Consider the following 24798-nt stretch of genomic DNA (forward strand, 5'->3'; position numbering starts at 1 on the left):
GCTGTTAAGAAGGCATACAGTGTTTTAGCTTTTATTTATAGAGGGATCGAGTTCTGGAACCAAGAGGTTATGGTGAAGCTGTACAAAACTTTGGTGCGGCCGCATTTGGAGTATTGTGTACAGTTCTGGTCACCGCATTATAGGAGGGATGTGGAAGCTTTGGAAAGGGTGCAGAGGAGATTTACTAGGATGTTGCCTGGTATGGAGGGAAGGTCTTCCGAGGAAAGGCTGAGGGACTTGAGGGTGTTTTCATTAGAGAGAAGAAGGTTGAGAGGTGACTTAATTGAAACATATAAAATAATCAGAGGGTTAGATAGGGTGGATAGGGAGAGCCTTTTTCCTTGGATGGTGACGGTGAGCATGAGGGGGCATAGCTTTAAATTGAGGGGTGAAAGATATAGGACAGATGTCAGAGGTAGTTTCTTTACTCCGAGAGTAGTAAGGGAATGGAACACTTTGCCTGGAACGGTAGTAGATTCGCCAACTTTAGGTACATTTAAGTCGTCATTGGATAAGCATATGGACGTACATGGAATAGTGTAGGTTAGATGGGCTTGAGATTGGTATGACAGGTCGGCACAACATTGAGGGCCGAAGGGCCTGTACTGTGCTGTAATGTTCTATGTTATGTGTCTGTTTCAGATTTCCAGCTTCCGCAGTATTTTGCCTTTATTCCATTAAAATTTAATGTGGAAAAATGCAGTAATCTTAATAATTGCATTAAATGTAAATGTATATCAATAAATGATAACATTGATGCTTATTGAACAGGTTACGTATTTTGTAATGTTAAATAAACATAAATATTTATGAGCTTTTCAAATCTACACCATTATTTACATTGTTTAAACTGCCTTTTGTAATCAAGACATAAAATCATGAAGTCTGTTTTTGTTTACTACATAAGACATGTCTCATACATTTACTCACAATTTATATAAAACAGGACCTCTAAAATGCAGAAATAGTAGGAACTGCAGATGCTGGACAATCTGAGATAAGGCTTAGAGCTGGATGAATACAGCAGGCCAAGCAGCATCAGAGGAGCAGGAAAGCTGACGTTTCAGGTCTAGACCCTTCAGAAGTGGGACAGGGGCAGGGACAGAGGCAGGGGCAAGGGCAGGCGATTCTGAAATAAATGGGGGAGGGGTAGAGGTGGATAGAAGATAGGTAGAGGAGAAGATAGGTGGAGAGGAGACAGACAAGTTAGAGGGGCAGGGATGGAGCCTGTAGAGGTGAGTGTAGGTGGGGAGGTAGGGAGGGGATAGGTCAGTGTGGGGAGGTCGGACAGGTCAAGGGGGCGGGATGAGGTTGGTTGGTAGGAAATGGAGGTGTGGCTTGAGGTGGGAGGAGGGGATAGGTGAGAGGAAGAACATGTTAGGGAGGCGGGGATGAGCTGGGCTGATTTTGGGATGCAGTGGGGGAAGGGGAGATTTTGAAGCTTGTGAAATCCACATTGATACCATTGGGCCCCAGGGTTCCCAAGCGGAATATGAGTTGCTGTTCCTGCGACCTTTGGGTGGCATCGTTGAGGCACTGCAGGACGATCTGCTTCTCCCTCTCTCCCTATTTATTTCAGAACCCTCTCTGCATCCCCCTCTCTGATGAAGGGTCTAGGCCCGAAACGTCAGCTTTTGTGCTCCTCAGATGCTGCTTGGCCTGCTGTGTTCATCCAGTTCCACACTTTGTTATCTCAGATTCTCCAGCATCTGCAGTTCCCATTATCTCTGATACAATGTCTTGCTGTGTAAGTTTGCTCATTCCCACAGGGAAAGTCTGTCCAATGGGTGCAAAAATACTTTGTACCTCATTTGTGGTGTGACCAGCACTGCCAGCTGCTCACCGGGCAGCCTGAATGGCATTGTAGCAGGAGAAATAATGCATAGGCATGATCCCAGTATACCTTGGAGACTTTGATTCAGCCCAGTCTAGATGTCACCCATTCAGGTACATTGCCAAGATTCCAAATTCAGGCAACACCAATTCTCTATTGATAATGGAGGAGGATGTTGTATATTAACTTTATCACACAAATTATCCCTCAAAGTACCTTGACCATATTCCTAATAAATTATTTTGGATTAGTTGGGTTTCCATAGAATTGTATTCAAACTATTTGTAAGATCTTGCAGTACTTCTCATTACATTTTGTTGCTTCACAGCTTTTGTAGCTATAATAAAAGTTATCTGTTCTTACTTGCATAGTTCTTTTGTTCAATACCGTTTCAGACTTCTCTACACATGGGATTATAATCTTTTTAGTGAACCATTGCCGCAAGTGCTCTCATGATGGCTATATAGTGTGGGTTGTGGATTTTGGATAGTAGGATCTTTTTAAACTGATGGAAAATCAGAGAATATCAGTCAATCCTGACGTTATGAAAGTTGGATAGAAATACTAATATTGACTTTTACTTTTAGATGTGATAAGCCTGCAGACATAGTCTATCTCTAGCATTTTCTTTTTTTGTTCCTATATCTTAGCATACACACAGTTTTGTTTTTAACTCTTGTTAATATTGTTTCATTTTCTTCAGATACAGGCTCTTTTTATCATCACAATGGAACTAGCATGGAAACAGTGAATAAAAATCCTGATAACATGCAGCTGAATGGGTGCAAAATGTCAACGGCACGCTTTTCAAGTTGGGTGACATTTGATGATGATCCAGATCTTGTTTCACCAGTACAAACATCTCTTCTAAAACTGGGAATTTCTCACAACTCCACAGCTCAAGAAAATGATAAGGTTCTTCATGAGCCTCAAACTGGCAATGTAAAAACAGCATCAAAGAATAATTTGGTGGATTTTTCTGCTGAAGAAAAAAACGACGTACTTGCACTAATTAGTCCAACCATAAACCCATTTTCACCAGTTCGCACTACTAACCCTTTCTTGGATGAAGCTTTACGTGATGTCCAGCCATCACCAATCAATCCATTTCAAGCATTCTTTGACCAAAATGAAAAGCCAGCCTTGGTGAACTCATCAGCAAACACATCACAGATCTTTCAACAACAAAATGTGCCTGACTGTCAATTTTCTGATTCACATCCCAGTTATCAAAAGGATTCTGGTCCTACATCAGGTCATTCTCCAGATTCTATTTCCCCTTATTTTGGAAATTTAAATGATCAAAGGAGTTTAGTTGTGTTCAAGAATTCTCCAGATCTGGCCTCTCCACTTCCTGCTGTAAGTACTAAAGATCAGGGGGATTCTGTTTTCATTAATTCTTTGAATTCAGTGCCCTCATTTTCTGATGTAAAAGTCAGAAATCAAAGGGATTCTATTATTTTCAGTGATGATGATGATCTGGTTCCCCCATTTCCTGATGGAAACCCTAATACTCAGATGAATTGTTCAGTAATCATGAATTCTGAAGATGTGATCTCACAACTTCCTTCTGCAATTGTAAATGATGTAAAAATCAGTAGTCGAAGGGATTCCATTATGTCATTTGATCACTGTCCAGACTCCTCATTTTCCAGTTCTCGCAACAATGGTCAAAGAGATTCTTTTATGTTAAGTAATGCTTTAAATGCCACGTTTAGAGATAACCCAATAAACTACAGCCCTCATCTTGAAACTCTAACTCAGCTTAAGCAAATTAAAATTGTGGATACAGGCCAACTTGATAGTCCTACCTTACCTGATGATCCTTTGCACTCCCCAGATGCAGAAAGCTATACATTTAACTTTAACTACCTGCAGCCTATGGATGGTTGGCCAATGATGTTGAGAATACCTGAAAAAAAGAACATAATGTCATCAAGACACTGGGGACCTATATATGTGAAAGTGCTAGATAATGGATGTTTACAACTCTTTTATGAAAAGGGTCTTGAGAAGCCTTTTCGGGAAGTTCAACTTCTGCCCTGCCATGAGCTGTCTGAACTGAAACTTCAGAACTTTGATGAAAATGGGAAAATACACACTATAAGAATAGATCAAGTATCATACAAGGAAAAGCGGAAATATCATCCCATGCTAACAGTAGTACAGGCACCAGTTCGGGTGCAGGTGATGAAACTGGGCACCACAAGTTACGAAGATTATGTAAGTTTTGTGACTACAGTTCAGGATACACTAATGAAATTGCCGAGTGTCAGAGATATTTGTGCTAATTACTTTGAAGAAGAGATAACTGTGGAAGTACAGGATGAATTTAAAGGTATTGTGGCTAAAGCAGAGAATAGACTCATCCAGCATTCTGTGGTCACCCATGTCAGTGTTCTGGCTTTTGTGTCTGGGATGCCAGAATGTAGAATGGGCTTAAATGATGTTCAGATGAAGGGACATGAAGTTGTGTCAAGGCATGACATTATTCCCACAACCACAACTAAGTGGATTAAAATGAACAACTGCCAGTTCCATAAATGTGTGGCTGTTGATGAATTCAAAGATTCCAGATTAATTAAGTTTTTACCATTAGATGGTCATAGGTTTGAATTGATGCGTTTCAGGACTACCTTTGGTGAAAAGACACTTCCTTTCTCACTTAAAACCTTAGCAACTGTTAAGGGTGCTGAAGTGGAGCTTCAGTCTTGGTTGGTGATGTCATCAGGATTTGTATCCAATCGGGATCAATTTGCAGCAACGCCTTGTGAAAATGTGATGATTCGGTATCCAGTGCCAACAGATTGGGTTAAGAACTTTCGACGAGAGGGTGTCTTACGAGAAAAGTCCCTGAAAGCCAGAGTTAACAGGAGTGCCAGCTTTGGTAGTGCTAGCGTATCTGGCTCAGAGCCTGTAATGAGAGTAACATTGGGAAGTGCCAAGTACGAACATGCCTTTAAGGCTATTGTTTGGCGAATCAACAGACTTCCAGACAAAAATTCAGGTGAGTGGCAGTCAACTGTTGTATATGGGTGGAAGTTCTTACTGTTAAAGTTTTACCCTGACCAGTTTAAGTCTTATTGCTAAAGTACATGTTAAGCTATAAAGGGGAAAGGTAAAAGTACCACAAATTAATGTCTCCTGACACAAATTAAGTTCCATAAAATTGGTAGTCAAGCTTTGTATTGAAATAATTCATGACAATATCATTTACATATTGATACAGTGTAGTTTAAAAACAAAAGTTTTTTTTTCATTTGCTTACTAGCAATCTAAAATTGTGAAAGGTAATGGAAATAAATCGTATTGCAAACATTTTATGTATCAACTTAGGATGAGTGAAATTGGAACACTTCCTTTCATGAATTCTACATCACTGGTCATATTTGCACCCTGAGTCTTAATAGATTGTGCAAAAGTAGAGGTGATCAGAGCTGTATGACTGTAATAACCATAAGTGGAAATTATTCCTATTAGAGAAATACCTACCCACGTTAGTTCTACTTTATGTTTCAGAGAGTTGTATTGGAGCAGTCGCATTATGCTTGTTGCAAATGTTACGTTGAGGGCAAAGTTCACTTGTCATGGGATATTGTAGCAGGGGAGGGCATTTCCCCCACCTGGTGTATAATTGTTCCTTAGACTTCATACTTCTGCAGTTTTCCCTCAGTGGCTGTGTATCCACCAGCCTACCAGGCAGTTACCTTTCCAGCTACTCTTTGCCTGAACAGTTTTTCTTCATGTTGCATCTGTTTCTTTTATCAATCATCTTAAATCTGTGCACTCTGGTTATAGGTCCTCCAGCTGTCAGAAGCAGCTTGTCTATTTCCCTAAGGCTTTCCTGATTTTAAACATCTTTACCAAGCCTCCTGTTATCTTTCTCTGGTCGAAGGAGAGCAACCCCAATCTATCCATTCTGTGCTCATGACTAACCCTTCATCTCTGGAGTTAGTTAAGTAAATTCTTGATTCCCAGCAGCCTTCAACTTCTTCCAAAAGAAGTTGGACATAATACTCTAGCTGGGGACGAGTGAATTTGTTTATGTATGTTTATCATAACTAAAAATTTTTCAAAAATTTGTAATGTCTGTTTATAAATTCCTGGATTCCATACAATTTATTGACTGCTTTGTTAACCTATCACTTTGAAAGATCTGTGCACAAGCTCTTGCTCTTGCATCCCCTTTACAATTATCATCAACATCCTAAGACTAAATAGTACCATTTCCAGAACATTTCAGAAATCTGTTGCTGCATCAGCTCATCTGCTCAATGCCTTATCTATGCCTTTTGATGCTTCTAGACTTGACTATTACAACAAAGATGTGGATTAATCAGGGATAGTCAGCATGGAAAATGAAATAACTCTAGAGGCCAGTATACAGTCACCAAATCACCCTTTATTTATCTGTCCATAGGATTTGACACAGGTCCAGCTTCCCCAGAGCCAACTTTCAGAGTCAGCAGTTGATATTCCCGTTTATCAACTGCCAGACAGAGATCCCTGATTGGAACAGTTTAATAGCCTTAATCAGGGAACAACCATTTGGCTGACGTCATTGCAATAGTTAAAAAGGAAGGCCAATTTGGTCAAATGTTTTGAGGAGCTGACCAGGAATGAGGGTAATATATTTGATGTGGTTGACATTGACTATAGCCAGGCTTTTGATCAAGCTTTTCATGGAAAACTGGTCAAGAAAGTACAACCTGCAGCGTGTGCACTGTGGTAGTTTTATAAATGTGGGAGTTGTGAAGTGGGGGAAAAGGAAATTTTTCTTTTTCTCCTGCTGTTGTGTTTTTCATACTACTTTAACAGATCAGTGGAGCAGGGGCAGACCAAGACCAAAAGGCTTGGAGATTATTAAGAGATTAACTGAGAAGAACTAGGGATAAGTAAAAGTCAAAGAATAAAAGAAGTAGACTAAAGTTAAGGTAAAAGGAGTATATTTACGATTAAGTAATTAGAAAAGTTAACAAGTAAGCCGAAGTAAATTCAAGTTTAAATCATGTCAGCTCCGTGAAATGCAGGATCTGTCATATGTGGGAAACCCTGGACCCTACTGGCATCTCAGAGAACCTCATGTGCAGGGACTGCTCCCAACTGGAGAAACTTGAGCTCTGTGTTTCAGATCAGTCTGTCAAGGAGAATTAGGCAGATAGTGTAGGAGTCCCTTGGGGTCCTGCTCACAAATTGGTTTTCCATTTTGGAAGCTAATGAAGGCACTGGTTCCTCAAGGGAGTGCAGACAGAGCTAAGGTTCTGGCTCCACAACCAGCCTGTTTGTACAGGAGGGGAGAAAGAAGAATGTAGGAGTGATGCTGATAGGGAGTTGACTATTTAGGGGAACAGACAGTTGTTCTGTGATGGTAGTCATGACTCCAGGATGATGTGTTACCTCCCTGGTGCCAGGGTCAGGGATGTAACTCAATAGCTGCAGGGCATCCTGAAGGGTAAGAATGATAAGACAGAGGTCATGGTACATGGCGGTACCAATGACATGGGTAGAATGAGGGATGAGGTCTTGCATCAAGAATTTAAGGAGCTAAGTAGTAGACAAAAGAGCAGGATCTCAAAGGCTGTAATCTCTGGATTACTCCTAGTATTATATGCTAGTGAATACAGAAATAGGAGAATAGGGCAAATGAACGCTCAGAAATTGATACAGGAGAGAATTTTAAATTTCTTCGTCACTGGGACTGTTTCTGGACAAGTTGGGACATGTACAAGTAGAGCGGTCAGCACCTGACCCAGAATGGAGCCAATGTCTTGTGGGTGAGTTCACGAGGGCTGTTGGGAAGAATGTAAACTAGTTTTCAGGAGAGGGAACAATATTGATAATACAATAGGATCACAGCGTACTTTAGTATAGGAACCAAAGTAGAGGGAGTTCAGCCATGTCGAGTTTCAAGTGAAGTTGGATAATTTCTACTTTAACACTAGGAGTATTCAAGCTAAGGCAGATGAGTTAAGGACATGGATTGTCACATGGAATTGCAATGCTGTTCCATCACAGAGTGGGGGCAGGACGGACAATTCAACATTCTGGGTATAGGATCTTAAGGCATTACAAGAGGAGGTGATACTGCACTACTAAATTAAGGAGTCAGTAATTGTAGCAAGGTGGAATGAAATCTTCAAAGGATATTCAAATGAGGCTTTGTGGATGGACCCTCAGAATAAAAAGGAGGCAGTCACTCTACTGGAAGTGTTTGTTAGACCCACAAATACTCAGCGAGCAATAGAGGAGCAGATATGTAGACAGTTCACTGACTTGTGTAAAACCATAATAGGATTAATATGTTAAGGGATTTCATCTACCCCAATATTAATTAGGATAGTAATGCATTCAGGAGGGCTTTTTATATCAACATAAAGAAGATCCAACAAGGGATGGTGCTGTGCCGGACCTAATTCTGGGGAACAAAGTTAGACAAGTGTGTGAGGTAGCTGGGAGGAAAATATTTTTGTGATTGTGACCACATCATAGCATGATTTAAGTTTGTTACGAGAATAGAAGAAGGTTGTCTGCAAAGTAGGATTTTGGACTGGGGAAAGGCAGATTTTATTAAAATAAGGCCCAATCTGGCCAAAGTGGACTGGGAATAACTACTCTGGGTATGTCTATGGCAGAACACTGAGGAGGGGTGTTCAAAATGGAATTAGTGAGGATATAGTACTGACATGTTCTTTTCAGGGTGAAATGTGCAGCTACAGCCAAGCTCTGGCTAAACAAATGGCCTAATTGGTGAAGAGTCGAGTAAGCAGTAAGGAGGAATGAGTGATTCCCGGAGAACTCTGGATATCAGGGAATATTCAGGTCTGGATAAGAAGGTAAAAAGAGGCTTTTAACAGTTACAGAGGGAGCAAATCAATGGAGGGCATGGTGGAGTATGGTAAGTGCAGGTGGCAGCTGAAGAGAGCAATTAGGAGAGCAAAGAGGGAACTTTAAGAAAACACTGGCAGTAAGGTTAGGGAAAGTCCCATGATATTCTATATGTGCATCAAGGAGAAGAAGATAACCAGGGTTAAAGTAGGGCCCATTAGGGACCAAGGGGCACTCTATGTATGGAGCCGGAGGGCATTGTTAGGGTGTTAAATGAGTATTTCACATCTGTTTTCACTTTGGAGTAGGAGGATGTTGGTTCTGAATTTGGAAAGAGGGACTGAAAGGCTCTTGAGCCTTTTGAGTTTCGACATCAGGCGTGAGGAAGTGTTGGATGTTTTGGCAGGGTTAAAAGTTTTGAATCATTTATTATCATGTGTATTCAAAGTAACAATACTGTAGAAAATGTGTACCTTTCCCACACATACATGGCACCATTCATATTAACTTAGATAAGACAAGGGAAAAAAAGCTTAAGAGAGTCCATCTTTACTTTTCACTGCCGCAGTCCTACTCCAGACTTTCCAGTGGTTGCCATGCTACCACCGCCAGAGTCCTACTCCGGGCTGCCTTACTGGCCTGATCTCGCTGGCGCACTCCTGATCCGCTGCTGTCACTCTCGCCCACACTCAATCTGCCATTGCTGCGGGACACAACCGGCGCACTCGGCTCCCGCAACGAGGTTCCGGTCGTGACATGGCTCTTTCTTGACTCCTTCGGTCGGTGGTTAAAAGGGGTGCAGGGGGAGGTTAGAATTACGACAGAGGAGAGAGAAGGGAGGGAAATAGAAGGAAGGACAAAGAAAGAAATAGAAAGAGAACTGGCAAGCAGAATGGAGCCCTGAATGGAGCGACTTACACTGCTGCCACCTTACCAGGTCCAGATGAATTGTATCCCAGGCTGCTGTGGGATATAAGCGATGAAGTTGCAGGGGAGGTGCCAGAGGACTGGAGGACAGCTAATGTGATTGTAAAGAAAATAATTAATTTCCGTGTAGAGAGGCAAGGTTTGATCAGGTATCATCAGCAAGGCTTTGTCAAATGGAGGTCAAATTTGATTGCATTTTTTGAGGTGACCAGGTATACTGATGAGGGCAGGGCAGTTGTTATAATTTGTATGGGTTTCAGCAAAGTCTTTCACTAGGTCCCACATGGGTCCAGGGTAACTTGGCAAGTTGATTTTAAATTGGCTTAGTACTATGAGACAGACCATTTTTGTGACTAGAGGCCAAATGTCCAGTGGCATACTGAGTCAGTGCTGGGTGTCTTAATGTTCGTAATAATGTATAAATGATGATATAGAAGAAAATTTGGGGGGCATGGTAATTTAGTTTGCGGATGACACCAAGATTGGCTGAGTGTTTCATTGTAAGGAAGAAGGCCTTATCTTAGGTTATAGATGGATTAGTCAGTGAGCAGGGGAGGAGATGTCCTAGTGGTATTATCACTGGACTGTTAATCCAGGGACCCAAATGATGTTCTGGGGACCTGGGTTTGAATCCCGCCACAGCATATGTAAAATTTGAATTAAATAAATATCTGGAATTGAGTCTAAATATGACCCCTGAATACATTGTTGATTGTTGGAAAAACACACCTTGTTTACAAACATCCTTTAGTGAAGGAAACTGCCATCCTTACCTGGTCGGGCCTACATATGACCCCAGACCCACAGCAATCTGTTTGACTCTTGTCTGCCCTCTGGGCAATTAGGGATCAGCCATAAATCCTGCCTATCTGCCAATGTCCTCATCCATGAATGAATAAAGAATAAAGGACTGTGATAGGCAGATCAGTGGCAGAAGGAATTTAACTGTAAGTATGAGATGATGCACTTTGGAAGAACCAGCAAGACAATGGTGTACTGAAGGAATAGCAGGACACCAGAAAACTCAGAGGAACAGAAGAATCTTGGGAATACTAACGTACAGATTCCTGAAGGTGGCAGGACAGGTTAATAGGGTAGTAGAGGCACATGGGACACTTGCCTTAATCAATTGTGATGTGGAAGTGCTGGTTTTGGCTTTGGGTGGACAAAGTCGAGAGTCACAGGACAGGTTATAGTCCAACAGGTTTATTTGAAATCACAAGCTTTCAGACACAGCCCTTTTAATGTCTGATGAAGGTTTGTGCTCTGAAAGCTTGTGATTTCAAATAAACCTGTTGGACTATAACCTAGTATCTTGTGACTTCTGACTTTATAAGAATAAGGAGATTACGGTGGTGCTTTAAAGGACTTTGGTTAGATCGCAGCTGGAGTACCACATGATTTCTGGACTCCAAACTATAGGAAGGATATGATTATGCTAGAAATGGTAAAGAGGAGATTCCCCGAGAAATTGCCTGAGGCGGAGCAGTCTAGCTATGAAGAGAGGATGGATAAACTTGGATTGTTTTCTTTAGAGCTGTGAAGGCACCTAATCGATGTGTAGAAAATGATGAAGGATGGATAGAAATTAGCGCTTCTTAGTCAAAGGATCAGTAACAAGGGAGTATAAATTTAAGGTCAAAGACTGGAGTTTTACAAGGGATTTGATGCAAAATCTTTTGATCCAGAAGTTGGTGGAAATTTGGACTTCATTGTCTGGCTGAGGCAAGAAAACCATACAACATTTTCAGAGTATATGGATGAACATTTGAAATGTAATAACACTCAAGACTAAGGGCCAAGTAATGAAAAGTGGGACTAGTGCAGATTTAGAGTAGTTTTTGTCAGTGTAAACTTATTAGCGAAAGAGTTGATTTTGTACTGCATGATTCTTTGAAAGTAATGGCCCATTGGATCCTCCACAGTAACAAAGTTGGATCCAAGGTTGGCTAAGAGATAGGAAGCAGGCAGGGTGATGGTAGAATGATGTTTCTGTGACTGCAGCATCTGTAGGATCTTTGCTGTTTGTGGTGCATATTACTGATTTGGACTTAAATGTAGGGAGCATGTTCAAGAAGTTCGCAGGTGACAAAAATTGGTGAGGTAGTAAATAGAGAGGAGAATAGCTGTAAACTGCAGGATGACATCAATGGACTGGTCAGGTGGACATAGCCGTGGCAAATGGAATTTGGCCTGGAAAAATGTGAGGTAATGCACTTGTGAAGGGTAAGAAGTCAAGGGATTATGCTATGAGTGGTAGGACCTTAGGAAATAGCAGGGCAAGTAATTAAGAAGGCATATGGGACACTTGTCATTGTTAATTGTGTCATAGAACACAAGAGCAGGGTGGTTATGCCAGAACTCTCTAAACTACTGGTCAGGCCACAACTGAGGTGATGGCCTCACGGAATTATTGCTATTAATCCAGAAACCCAGGAAGATGTGCATTGTAAATAGCTGACTGTCCTTCGAGAGGCAGGAGCTGAGCTATTTACTGCAGTATTCAAGGCAGAGATTGACAAATTCTTGATCTCACAAGGAATCAAGGGCTATGGGGAGAGTGCAGGGAAGTGGTGTTGAAATGCCCATCTGCCATGATTTAAATGGCGGAGTGGACTTGATGGGCTGAATGGCCTTACTTCCACTCCTATGTCATATGGTCTTATGGTATTCCCAGCCTCTGAATTCTTATTGTAGCATAGCTTTTTATGACTATACATGAGAAGATACCTGTTTTTAAATTGAGTCCATGTCTGCACTTTAGTAAGAGTGTTATTTTAATTAACTACTCACCATAGAACTCTCTCACACAGGCACACCCGCCTCAAATACTAGCTCCCCATATTTGTATAACCAATTCATTACCAATTAACCTTTAATTAATACATCAATTTCCTGTTCCCTCATTCCAGTAATCTCAGGCATTTCTTCTGACTATATTATGTAATAACAGATTCCCTATTAATTTAAAAAAATCAACATATAACTTTTAAAGAACTTCTATTCTATTATATTCGATCTATCATCATTAAAATTCCAAGCACCCTTTTCAAACTTGCTTATTTCTTTGTAAGACATTGCTGACAGTTGCTGTCCACCCATTTCATTCTGAAGATTCCTCCGTTCTCCAGAATCTGTATTAAAATTGCAATGTGATGCTCAGTCTTTTCTCATTCACACATTATGTAGCAGCCTTCTACAATGAAGAAAGCCTTAGAATCATTACCGTCTGAGAGAAAGAAACCCTCCTCCTCTCTGTCATAAATGGGCAACGCCTTGCTCTGAGATTATGCCCTCTGGTCCTAGACTATATGTCTCACAAGGAGAACCAATCCCTCTGTATCCACCCTGTCAAGCCTCCTAAGAATCTTGTGTACTTCAATAAGGTCTTCTCCGATTCGTCTAAATGCCAGTGAGTATAACCAACCTGCTCGAGCTCTCTTCATAAGGAAATCCAACCGTAACTAGAATCAACCGGGTTAACTTTCTCTGGATTGTATCTAATGCTAATGCATACTTCCATAGATAATGAGACCAAAACTATACACAGCACTGCAGTTGTAGTCTGCCTAGTGGTTTGCTTAGTTTTAGGCCTCCTTATTTATTTATTCCATTCCCTTTGAAATAGAGGCCAACAGTTCATTTTTCGATCCTATTACCCACTGAATGCAGATGCTAGCTTTTTGTGATTCATGCATGAAGGCTTTCAAACTCCTCTCTCTGTAGCAGCTTTCTGCCTCTATCCCTCTTTAGACTCTTTTTATCATCTTTACCACTTGCCTTCCCACCTATTTTTGTATCTTCCACAAACTTGGTGATGACACATTCACTTTTGTCATTCAAGTCATTAATATATTGTAAATGATTGTGGCCCCAGCACTGATTCCTATGGTACTCCTGAAAATGGCCCCTTTATCCTAACTCTGATTTCTATTCGTTAGCCAATCCTCTATCTATGCTAATGTACAGCCCTCAAAATCATGTGACATTATCTTATTAAGTAGCCTTATGTGCAGTACCTTATTGAAAACCTTCTGGAAATCCAAATGGTTCCCCTTTACCTAACCTTTTTTCTTCCTCAAAGAATTGTCATCACTTGGTTTTTAAAACAGTGCTTTTTACATATCAGGATAACAAAGTGTGAAGCTGGATGAACACAGCAGGCCAAGCAGCATCTTAGGAGCACAAAAGCTGACGTTTCAGGCCTGGACCCACATATCAGTCTACAATCAGAAATACAGAAAAATAAAAAGGTCCTTACGACTGTAACAAGTTAATCGGGCATGATTTCCCCTTGATAAGGCCTGGCAGATTCTGCTCAATTGTGCGCTGTATTTCTAAATGCTGTGCTAATACATCCTTTATGATATACTGTAACATCTTCCCAACGACAGTTGTTAAGCTAGAGTTTCTTGTCTCTTTGAATAAGGGTGCTATATTGGCATTTTCCCAGTCCTCTGACACTTCTCCCAGATCTAAGGATTCTTGGAAGATTACTACCACTGCGTCTACTATCCCTGTAGCTACTCAAATTAAAATCCTGGGATGCAAACCAACAGGTCCAGGAGATCTATTAACCTTTGTTTTCATTAGTGTCTGAAATACTTTTTCTCTCATGATAGTAATTGTGTTTCCTCCCCACCTCCCTTAAGGCCCTTGATTATTTGTAATTTATGAAATGCCATTAATGTCCTTAAGATGTAGAAGCCAGTGTAGGCCATTCAATCCACCAAGTATGTTCTCCCATTCAATGGGATCATGGTTGATCTGATAATCTTCAACTTCACTATCCTGCCTTTTCCTTATTACCCTTGATTGTCCTAAAGCTGTCTTACTTCAACCTTGAATAAACTGTACATTTCATCCCTGACAGTCCTCTGCAGTAAAGAATTCTACAGATTAAACTACTTTCTGAGAGAAAATTTCCTCCTCATCTCTATCTTAAATATGTCACCCCTTATCCTGAGGTTAAACCCTCTGGTCCTGAATTCTTCTGCTGGAGAAACAATCCTTCTGCATCTACTTTGTGAAATCACCCCAGAATCTTGTATGTTTCAATAAGGTCACCCCATATTCTTCTAAATTCCAATGAGTATAGGGCCAACCTACTCAACCTGTCTTCATAAGACAGTCCCTACATACCTGGTATCAGCCTAGTGAACCTTCTCTAGACAGCTCCCAATGCCAGTATATCTTTCCCTAGATAAGGGGCCAAAACTGTTCAGTATTCCAGCCGTGGTTTGATTAGTACCTTGTATTTTTTTCTAAAAGTCTTCCTACTTTTATAAACAAAAAGAGAAATTGCTGGAAAAGCTCAGCAAATCCGGCAGCATCTATGGAGAGAAATCAGAATTAACATTTCAGATCCAGCAACCTTTCCTCAGAACTGGCAGAACTTGCAGTTCTGAGGAAGGGTTGCTGGACCTGAAACATTAACTCTGATTTCTCTCCACAGATACTGCCGGACTTGCTGAATTTTTCCAGCAATCTGATTTCCAGCATCCACTATCTTTATATTCCATTCCCTTCAAAATAAAGACCAACGTTCCATTTTCCTATATCGTGAACACTGATGCAAAGTATTTATTCAACTCCTCTGCCATTTCCTAGTTCTGCATTATTGTTTCTCCAGACTTATTTTCGAAGGACTAGGTTCACTATTGCCTGTTCTCTTCCTTTTTACACATTTACAGAAGCACTTCCTTCTGTTTTTAAATTACCTTCTAGTTCACCCTCATAAATTATTTTCTTCCTGTTTATTCTCATTTTGTCTTTACTTTTAGTCATTCATAATTCTTTGGTTTACCACTCATCTTTGTCAAGTTATATGTTTGTTTTTCAATTTGATAATATAATTTTCTTGGTTGTTGGCTTCTCCCCTTCCTAGAGTCCGTCTTTCTCACTGGAATATATGTTTGCTGTGAGCATGAACTAGCTTCTTAAATGTCTACTATTCTTCCACAGCTTGTCTTTTCTGCTAACCCCCCCCCCTTCCCTGTTTATTGGAGTTCCCTCCCTAAAGGCATTTGTGGGCCTGCATGGACTGTGTGGTTCAAAAAGCAGCTTACCACGTCCTTCTCAAGAGAAACTAGGGATGGGCAATAAATCCTGGCCCAGCTAGTGATGCCAACATTCCATGAGTGAATAAAAATTCCAGCCAACTCTACTGTCTCATTCCCCTGTCAATAGCCTTATTTAAGTTTAGCATAGTTTCTGATCCCAGTTTCTCACTTTAAAGCTGAATGCTAAATTCTATAGTAATATCACTAACAAGTCACCCGAGTCACTCTTGGTGATGGACATTGAAGTACATATCCAAAGGTACATTCTGTGCTCTTGGTAGCCTTCATTTTTTTTTCCCCATGTAATGTTCAACATCGGTGTGTGCTCATTCACGGCTAAGGAGAGGGAGTGTGGTAGGCATTGATTAACAGGTTTCTTTGTGCATGTTTGACCAGTTAGTGTTAGGGCTCCGGGAAGTGTTGTCAAACAAAGAGATCTAAGGGTTCAAGTGCAGAGTTCCTTCAAAGTGGCGTCACAAGTAGACAGGGTGGTAAAAAGGTTTTACCTTGCCTTCATTAGTCAGAGCATTAAGTAGAGGAGTTGGGATGTCATGTTGTGGCTGTACAGGATGTTGGTAAGGCCACTTTTGCAACACTGTGTACAATTCTAATCGTTCTGCTAGCAGAAGGATATTATTAAATTGGAAATGGTGCAGAAAAGATTTATAAGGATGTTATCAGGACTGGAAGGTTTGAATTGTAAGGAGAGGCTAAATGGACTGGATCTTTTTTTGCTGGAGTGCAGGAGATTGAAGGGTCACTTTATAGAGATTTATAAAATCCTGAGGGGCATAGATAAAGTAAATAGCAAGGGTCTTTTCCCTAGGATAGGGAAATTCAAAATTGGAAGGCAAAGGTTTATGGTGAGAAGGGAAACATTTAAAAGGAATCTAAGTGGCAACATAAGGATGGTTTACAAGTGGAATGAATTGCCAAAAGAAGTGGTAGATGCAGGTACTGTAACAACATTTAAAAGATACTTGGACAGGTACATGAACAGGAAACGTTTAGAGGGATATGGACCAATTGTAGGCAGATGGAACTAGTTTAGTTTGGGAAACCTGGTTGGCATGAATGAATTGGACTGAGGGGTCTGTTTCCATGCTGCATGACTCTGTGACTCTCTATCTCTATGATGCTTTGAACCCAAGGAGTCTGAGGTCCATGTTGATGACTCCCAGGGCAACTACCTCACTACCATATACCATTGTGCCACCTCTGATAATTCTGCTCTGTCAATGGGGTAGTATATACTAACCTATGAAATAGGAGAGAAGTAGGTTATTTGATCCCTTGAGCTTTCTCTGCTATTCGGTGATATTATGGCTTGTCTGCCTGTGTTTTGAATTCCTCATTTTCATTTATTCCTGATAGCTTGCATTTCCCAAGCCCAACATGCATCTATTAACCTCTGCTTTAAAAACATGTAATGACTCCACTTGCTCTACAAATTGAGCAGAGAGTTTCAAAGTCTCACAACACTCCAAGAAAACATTGGTGATCTGGTGACATTCCCACTGCACCACTTCCTCTCTTTTAAGTACATCAAACCATCAAATGAGGAAAGCACATGGCTGTTAAAAGATCCATGTAAACATTGCTTTTCAGTATTACAGTTCCAAATGTGTATCAATGAGTATTGTTTTTTGACAAGAAATTCCATCCATAAACTGCCTGTCCAGCAAAATAATCTGAAACAAAATATCAGGTTTCATACATATAATAATGACATCCAGCTCAACCTCACTATCACCATTTTTGTCATTTCAATGTCTCTCATCTGACATGCTGTTGTCCAACAAGTAGTCATAGATGAATAGAACTATTCTGTAGCCGATAAAAGCAATCATCCTTAGTGCCCCTCTAGTGACTCTGTCCCTCTGCCTGATCGCATGCTGAAGTTTTAACCAGACTGTCTGCAACTTCGACATCGGGTTTGACAATAAGATGTAATTTTGACTGCACCATCAACAAGATGACCATTTCCACCTTACTAACATCACCAGACTCAGCCCTTGTCTTAGCACATACTGCTGAAATTTACTTTAGTATTTTCTACTTGTATCTCAATGCCCATTTAGTCAGTTCCCTAACTATGTCCTGCATTAGTTTAAATCGTTCAAAGCACAGTGACTTACGTCGACTGAGTCTTGGTCTGGCAATACCTTGATTTTAACTTGCATCCGTATTCACAAATTTCTCTAAGCCCTCAGCAGTCCTCTTATTTCTGTAATTTTCTCAAGCCTTAGAACCCTCTAAGATCTCTGCTGTCCTCCAATTCTGACCGCTTGAGTTTCCCTTATTTTAATCACCCCACCTTTGTTGGTATCACTTCAACAGTCTACACCCTTAGCCCTCGAAATCTGTCTCCTTTAGATCACTTTTCTCTAAGTTGTTCCTTCAAACCTTCCTCTAAGCTTTTAGTCACGTGCTTCCTTGTGTGGGCCTAGTGAGAAATTTTGTTTCTGTATTTGTTCATGAAGGACCATTGAATATTTTTATATTTCAAGGATGCTATATGAGTACAAATTGTTGTTGTCATCGAAAAAGACAGTGAATAATTTTACAGACTTCAGCAAACAAAATTCTAGGTCCACTGACTGTGCTGATGAGAGAGCCTGCAGATGGCAAATTTGAATTAAACTAGAATGTGAACCATCAACTAAAATAGTGATTGTTGCCTAATATGTATTCCCTTTAGACGTTATGAACTGTCTGTATACTGGAACAAACTGTACTCAAAGCATTAATCTTTGTTCTGTCTACACTGCTATCTTGGCTAAGTAGTAATTTCAACACAGTTACAAAAGAATTATCAATATTGAACAAGGCAATACTGGCGAGTAGGGTAAATGACATTTTTCAAGGTAAAGTTTTTCTGATCTGCTCTGCATTAACGGTGTCAGAGGGGACAGTGGTTAAATTCCTATAATTGGTCTATATGCCCCTGGGTTGAGCCAGCATTCCCACTGCTGATGGTTTTACTGTAAAGTGCAAGATCACAAAAGATGACCCATACTCAAATCACTGACTGACTCGAGCTGCGGTTGGTGGGGGTATCACCGGTATGGTGCGACATGGGGATTGGGGACATGATTAAGTGCTAGAGGAACCAGAAAGCTTCTAAAAAAATCCCAGCCAGCCAACTTTAGACCTTCTAACTAGCCCACTTTGGCACTTGCCTGCTCCAGTGACCACCTAGGATCTGTTTCCTGGATTGGCAGACCCCCACCCAAACACAATCCTGCCTTCTACCCCATCCCAGGAACTAAAATTGGATCAAACAAGGACCTTTTAAAATGAAGCGGGTCTGCTAATTTGGTAAATTCCTCAATTCGAGCTACCAACCTCAGAAGTGAAGACGTCTGATCAGTTAACTGCTGTACTTTCCACTGATGCTGCAAGACCAGCTGAGTATTTAGTTTCTGGATTTTGTTTTGTCAGAGACTTAACAGTTTCTAACCTAGTACAATTGTATGGAATGGAGGCAGAGAGTGGAAAGACAAGGTATATCTGTCAATATGTGAAGTGCAGACCTCATTAAGTGATAAAATAAATGATGGTCCAAGGCATAAAGTGTGGTAATGGAGACGAATCAGAAGATGCTTTATAAAACTTTGTTGAAACAGCACTTAGAGTAATGCATTCACTTCTGGCCACCACATTACAGGAAGGATGTGGAGGCTTTGGAGATGGTGCAGAAGCGGTTTACCAGGATGCTGCCTAGATTTGAGGGTATGAGCTACAAGGAGAGGCTGGACAAACTCAGATTGTTTCGGCTGGAGAAGTGGAGGCTGAAGAAAGGCGGATAAAAATTTATAAAATTACGAGAGGCATAGATAGGTTTGCCAGTCAGAACCTTTTTCCCAGAGTTGAATTGTCTAATACTAGAGGGCATGCATTTAAGAGGGGATAAGTTCAAAGGAAATGTGAGGGGAATTTTTTTTTACACAGTCTGTTAGGTGCCTGGAACACATTTCCAGGGATAGTAGTGCAGGCAGATGTAGCAGGGCATTTAAATGGCTTTTGAATATGCGATTGGCAGGCAGAGCAGATTAGTTTAATTTGGCATCATGTTTGGCACAACATCTTGACCTGAAAGGCCTGTTCCTGTGCTGTTTTGCTCTGTTCTATGTTAGGAAAGGTGCAGATGGCAACAGAAATATTATCAGCATGTGCTGTCCAAAACTCCACATATATGGGCAGTGCTTATAATTTGAAAGTTAGAAGTACATGCTGAGTCTTGAAGGTTGCAAAATGGATTGCAGAAGACAAATAATATAGAACTGAGCTTTTTAGCCCAACCATGCCATGCCCTTTGGATGTCTTAAGTATTTTCTCATCTAAATCTACCATTGTAACATTTTCCCCTGGTATGCTTCTCTAGTTTTTCCCTAAATGCATTTAGATTCTTCACCTCAACTACTTCCTGTAGCATAAATTTGCATAAAACATGAATAAAATGTTCTTAAAATATTTAGTAACAAAAACAGAGAAACTAGAGAAACTCAGCAGGTCTGGCAGCAGCTGAGGAGCAAAGTTAATATCTCAAGTCTGATATGACTTCTTTTCAAAACATCTTGAGCTAAAACCTAGAATTTCACCTGCATTTATATAACCTAATTAATACTTACCTTGTGCAGGTCACAACATTATGCAATAAATTGCCTAACTATATTGTATGACCATTTATTCAAGCTGTTTATTTATAACTGAATGACTGCACTGGCATTCAGTGCAGCAAAGGTTAATAGTTACTGTTCTTAAAATGCTGGAAAATTTGTCATGTTAATTATGCCAATAAAATTGTTTCTTCAGCTTCAAGCCATCCACATTCTTTTTACTGCCACCTTGAACTGGGATCTGATCGGGAGGTGCCTGTTAGTTTTGTCCACTATGTGGATGTGGAATTCGACATGCCCAGTGCTTCAGCATCCAAAGCAGCAGTTAGATCAATTGGAGTGGCCAATAAGAATGAAGTGAGAAAATGGGTTGTTTACAAAGCTCATTACAGTTATCAGGTACCCTTTATATTCACTTTCTTTGAAAAATGAACACTTTTTACAAAAGAACCAATATCTTAAGTTGCAAAATGCTCAAACTTAAATCCCTCACATCCAATTCTGTCTCTGTGAGGCTTCTTAAAAAATTCATTTATGAGACGTGGCAACGGTGACTAGGACAGCATTTAGCACCTATCTCTAATTGTTCAGAGGGCTGTTAAGAGTCAACCACATTGCTATGGATCTGGAGTCACATGTAGGACAGATTGGATAAAGACAGCAGTTTCCTTTCCTAAAGAACATTACTGAACCAGATGGGTTTTTCTGACAATTGACAATGGTTTCATGATCATCATTCAGTTTCTTTTACGACCTGGGTCACTGGATTAATAGTCTAGCAAAAAAAATCCTCTAGGCCTGAAAATAGAGATTGCTGGAAAAGCTCAGCATGATCTGTGGAGAGAAATCAGAGTCAATGTTTCAGGTCGAGTTACCCTTCCTCAGAAATGAAAAAGTTCTGACCTCCATGCCATTGCTTCTTTCCCCACTAAAGTTCATTACTGAATTGCTGATGCTATATAAATTCCTATCAAAGGTTTCTGTGCTATAAATCATTCAAGCAAATTGCAACGAAAATATAAAAGAATAAGCTTAACCCATTCTTCGCAATGGAATTCCTCCCAGACATCTGTTGCAAATATTTCTATTCATTCACAGGATCTGGGTATTATTGGCAAAACCCAGCACTCATTGTCTATCCCTAGCTGTCCGTTTTGAGTCAGCCACGGGAAAATCAGTCTTTCTGTGTTCTTATATTTTCAAACCCTAATCTTGCAACAAATGATAATAGTTACTAGTTAAATCTATTTGTGAAAATGTCACATTTCCAGAACATTAAAGTCAGAAAATTATTACAACACAGAAAAAAGCCATTTATCCATTTTAATAAAATGTGAGGCTGGATGAACACAGCAGGCCAAGCAGCATCTCAGGAGCACAAAAGCTGATGTTTCGGGCCTAGAAGGGTCTAGGCCCGAAACGTCAGCTTTTGTGCTCCTGAGATGCTGCTTGGCCTGCTGTGTTCATCCAGCCTCACATTTTATTATCTTGGAATTCTCCAGCATCTGCAGTTCCCATTATCTCTGATACCATTTATCCATTTTGTCTGCTTTTGTTCTCTAAATGAGCAGTGCAAATTCCTGGGGTTTTTTTTCTATAACCCTGCATACTCTTCCTTTGCAGATAATAATTTAATTCCATCTTGAATCCAAAACTGAATCTACCTCCACCCCACTCACATTCCAGATCTTAACCCACTTGCTGTTTGAAAACATTTATCCTCAAGTCTCCATTGCTTTTGTTGCCAATTACCTTAAATCTGTGCCCTCTCATTCTCAGTACATCCAATAGTGGGATCAGTTTCTTCATCCCCACCCTATCCAGACTCCTGATTTTGAATACTTTCATCAAATCTGTCCTCAACATTCTCTTTCACAAGGAAAACAGTACCAACTTCTCCAATCTATCCACATTACTGAGGTTACTCATCCCTGGAACATTTATAATGAATCTTTTCTGCACTGACTCTAATGCCTTCATATCTTTCCTTAAGTGTAATGCCAACATTGGAAGCAACTCTGTTTGAGGCCAAACTTGTTCACAAGTTCAACATTACCTCCTTGCTCTTGTACGCTATGCTCATATTAATAAAACCTAAGATTCTAGTATGCTTTATTAACGGCATTCTCAATCTGACCCCTCAATAACTTCCTCACATATACCCAGATCCCTCTCCATATATGCCTACCCACTTCAGAATTATTAATTTAAAATTGGTATATTTTGTTTTCTTATTTGGCAAAGACAGAAGCCATTGTGTTAATCTGTTATGCTGGCACTTGTACAATGTGATTTTTATTTTGGAATAATTCTAAAAGCAGTGCTAACCTTTCATCTGCACTGATGCTTCTATTTCAATTTTGTTCAGGTGGAAATGGAACAGAAAAAGGTTCAGGCTCCAAACGTCGACACTATAGAAACCGATCATCCAAATGAGTGCATTCATCAATGAACCCTTCTAAATTCAGAGGCAACATAATCAACTTGGTACTTTTACAAAGGAAATTCAACCTATCAATATATCAAGTAGCATAATGCTGCCATCATACAAGTTTCAAGCACGGAAGAGAGCAAAAAGGAAAATTTTGATTTCAGTATTTCATGAATTTGATTGGGTCAAGATACAGTGACGGGAACATGGATGACTGAACAAATGTGGATTCAATTCCTCTGAACAGATTTAATGGTCATTCTCACCAAATAACACATAGCCAATTTTGTTTTTAATCTTGTGCGTACTTGGAACCTTTAGCAGAGTTGGAAAATGTGGGGAATACAAGTCATTTTAGGGTAAAACATTGATCTTTATTTTGTTGTTGTTTTCCCATGTCTTGGTGGTAGAAGGACAGAATCATCACACATTTGTATTCAGCAGCCCTCCTTGCCCTTGCCTTGCTGTTCAGTGTGTGTCTGAGATTGAGGTTTTCTGCTGGATTTTTTTTTCAAATGGATATGAACTAAAAATGTTTAAACATGCACTGGTTCATTCCTCTGTTCTGCTGAAAGATGATAGTTTTCAAACCACTTGATCAATTTTTTTTTAAAAGCATTGTTAAAATGAATAGCCTTTGGAACAATGAGATATATCCTCTACTTATTGTGAAAATTAAATGTTTTGCAGAGCTGCAATCAAAATTTATTTGATTTTATTGCCAATATTCTCTTTCAGCTCCTCAATGCCCTGATTTCTTAGTTAAATACTCATGACAGGAATTCTGAGTCACGCTAACTAGGAGGACTGGCCCAAGCCCCAGTCAGAGGTGGATTTGCTGATCTATCTTCTACATCAGTGTTATAATTAGCCTCAGCATCTCTGGGTTAGCAAAGAAAAAAATCAGCTCAAATTTGTGGCATTTATGAAATTCACTATGAACTACTCAGTATCTTGATTCACAAATTAAGTAGGTCTAGAAGGCTGCCAGTTTCTGTCAAAAACACAATCAATCAATAATCTCAACAGAAAACACTTGTTTAAGGGTTTTTTTGATTGTTGCTAAATCTCTATAACTTCTGCAATTATGGTAATTATTTTCCTATGACGAAAATTAAATCTTTATCGATCTATTAAATTTTAAAAATCGAATTGTAATAAATAGGTCAGTACTAGGATCTGATAATTATGGATGTAAACTGTAAATTAGTATGTCTAGGATACCAGGTGAATTGTACAAGAGCGCAAAAGGTGAATGTAAGGGGAACGAGAAGGAAAACACAACTGCAATATGTATGTCAAATTTCTGCATTGGATTCAGATTCCTTGTGTCACAGCATTCTTAGGTTAGACATTGACTACTGTGATACTTGCATCGTAAGATAGCTTGACTAAAATAATGTTGAACAAGTATTGGTAATGTTAACAATATATCACTAATGTTGCAAGACTTCTCTATTAGAATTGCACAAGGAATTGGAGGAAGGATATTAAATCTTTTAGCTAGTGCAAAGGAAATTCATTAGAAAAATATCAGGAAGCTGAGACTTTGATTATGTGGAGAGGCTAGAAAGACTTGTTCTTCGAGCAGAGAGGTTATGGGAAGCGTAAGAGTAGAATTTTAGGTTGGAAGAGTTTTGATATGGTGAAAATGTTTCCACTGATAGAACAATAGATAACCAGAGGATGCAGATATGTGAAAATGAGCAAAGAGCCAGAAAGAAAAATGTCTTCTCTTTCCACAGAAAATTATGATCTGGAATGGATGGTGGAATCACATGCGATCTAATCCTTTCAAAAGAGAATTAGATATATTTGAAAAAGAGAAATTTGTATGGATGTGGGAGTTGGTTTCTGGGACTGATTGGATAAACATAACTAGACCATTCAGTCCATTGAATCTGCTGAGCACTTTGTAATATGGTAATGGCTGATATGATGATCCTTAACTTCACGTCACCCCTTTTCCCTGTAATCCTTGATTCCCTTATCGATTAAAAATATGTCTATTATGTAGAGAAGGATAATTGTCCCAATACATCAACACAGATACCTGAGACAAATGGCTTGAGTCCTGTGATGTGATACTTTTACAAT

General features: G+C 39.9%; 1 protein-coding gene across 14 annotated transcripts in view; it reads left to right on the plus strand.

Moving 5' to 3' along the window:
• Positions 1-24542, plus strand: part of ston2 (stonin 2) — a 156255-nt gene extending 131713 nt beyond the window's left edge. For all 14 annotated transcript variants that reach the window (XM_059648973.1, XM_048537230.2, XM_048537235.2 and 11 more), the window contains 3 exons: positions 2538-4841; positions 20467-20669; positions 22639-24542. In XM_059648973.1, the coding sequence (XP_059504956.1) occupies positions 2538-4841; positions 20467-20669; positions 22639-22722 (2591 nt within the window). In that variant the 3' untranslated portion in view covers positions 22723-24542. The remainder of the gene's footprint in view (positions 1-2537; positions 4842-20466; positions 20670-22638) is intronic.
• Positions 24543-24798: the final 256 nt, after the last annotated feature.

The sequence above is a fragment of the Stegostoma tigrinum genome, chromosome 10, assembly GCF_030684315.1.
Source record: "Stegostoma tigrinum isolate sSteTig4 chromosome 10, sSteTig4.hap1, whole genome shotgun sequence".
In the NCBI taxonomy this organism is placed as follows: domain Eukaryota; kingdom Metazoa; phylum Chordata; class Chondrichthyes; order Orectolobiformes; family Stegostomatidae; genus Stegostoma; species Stegostoma tigrinum.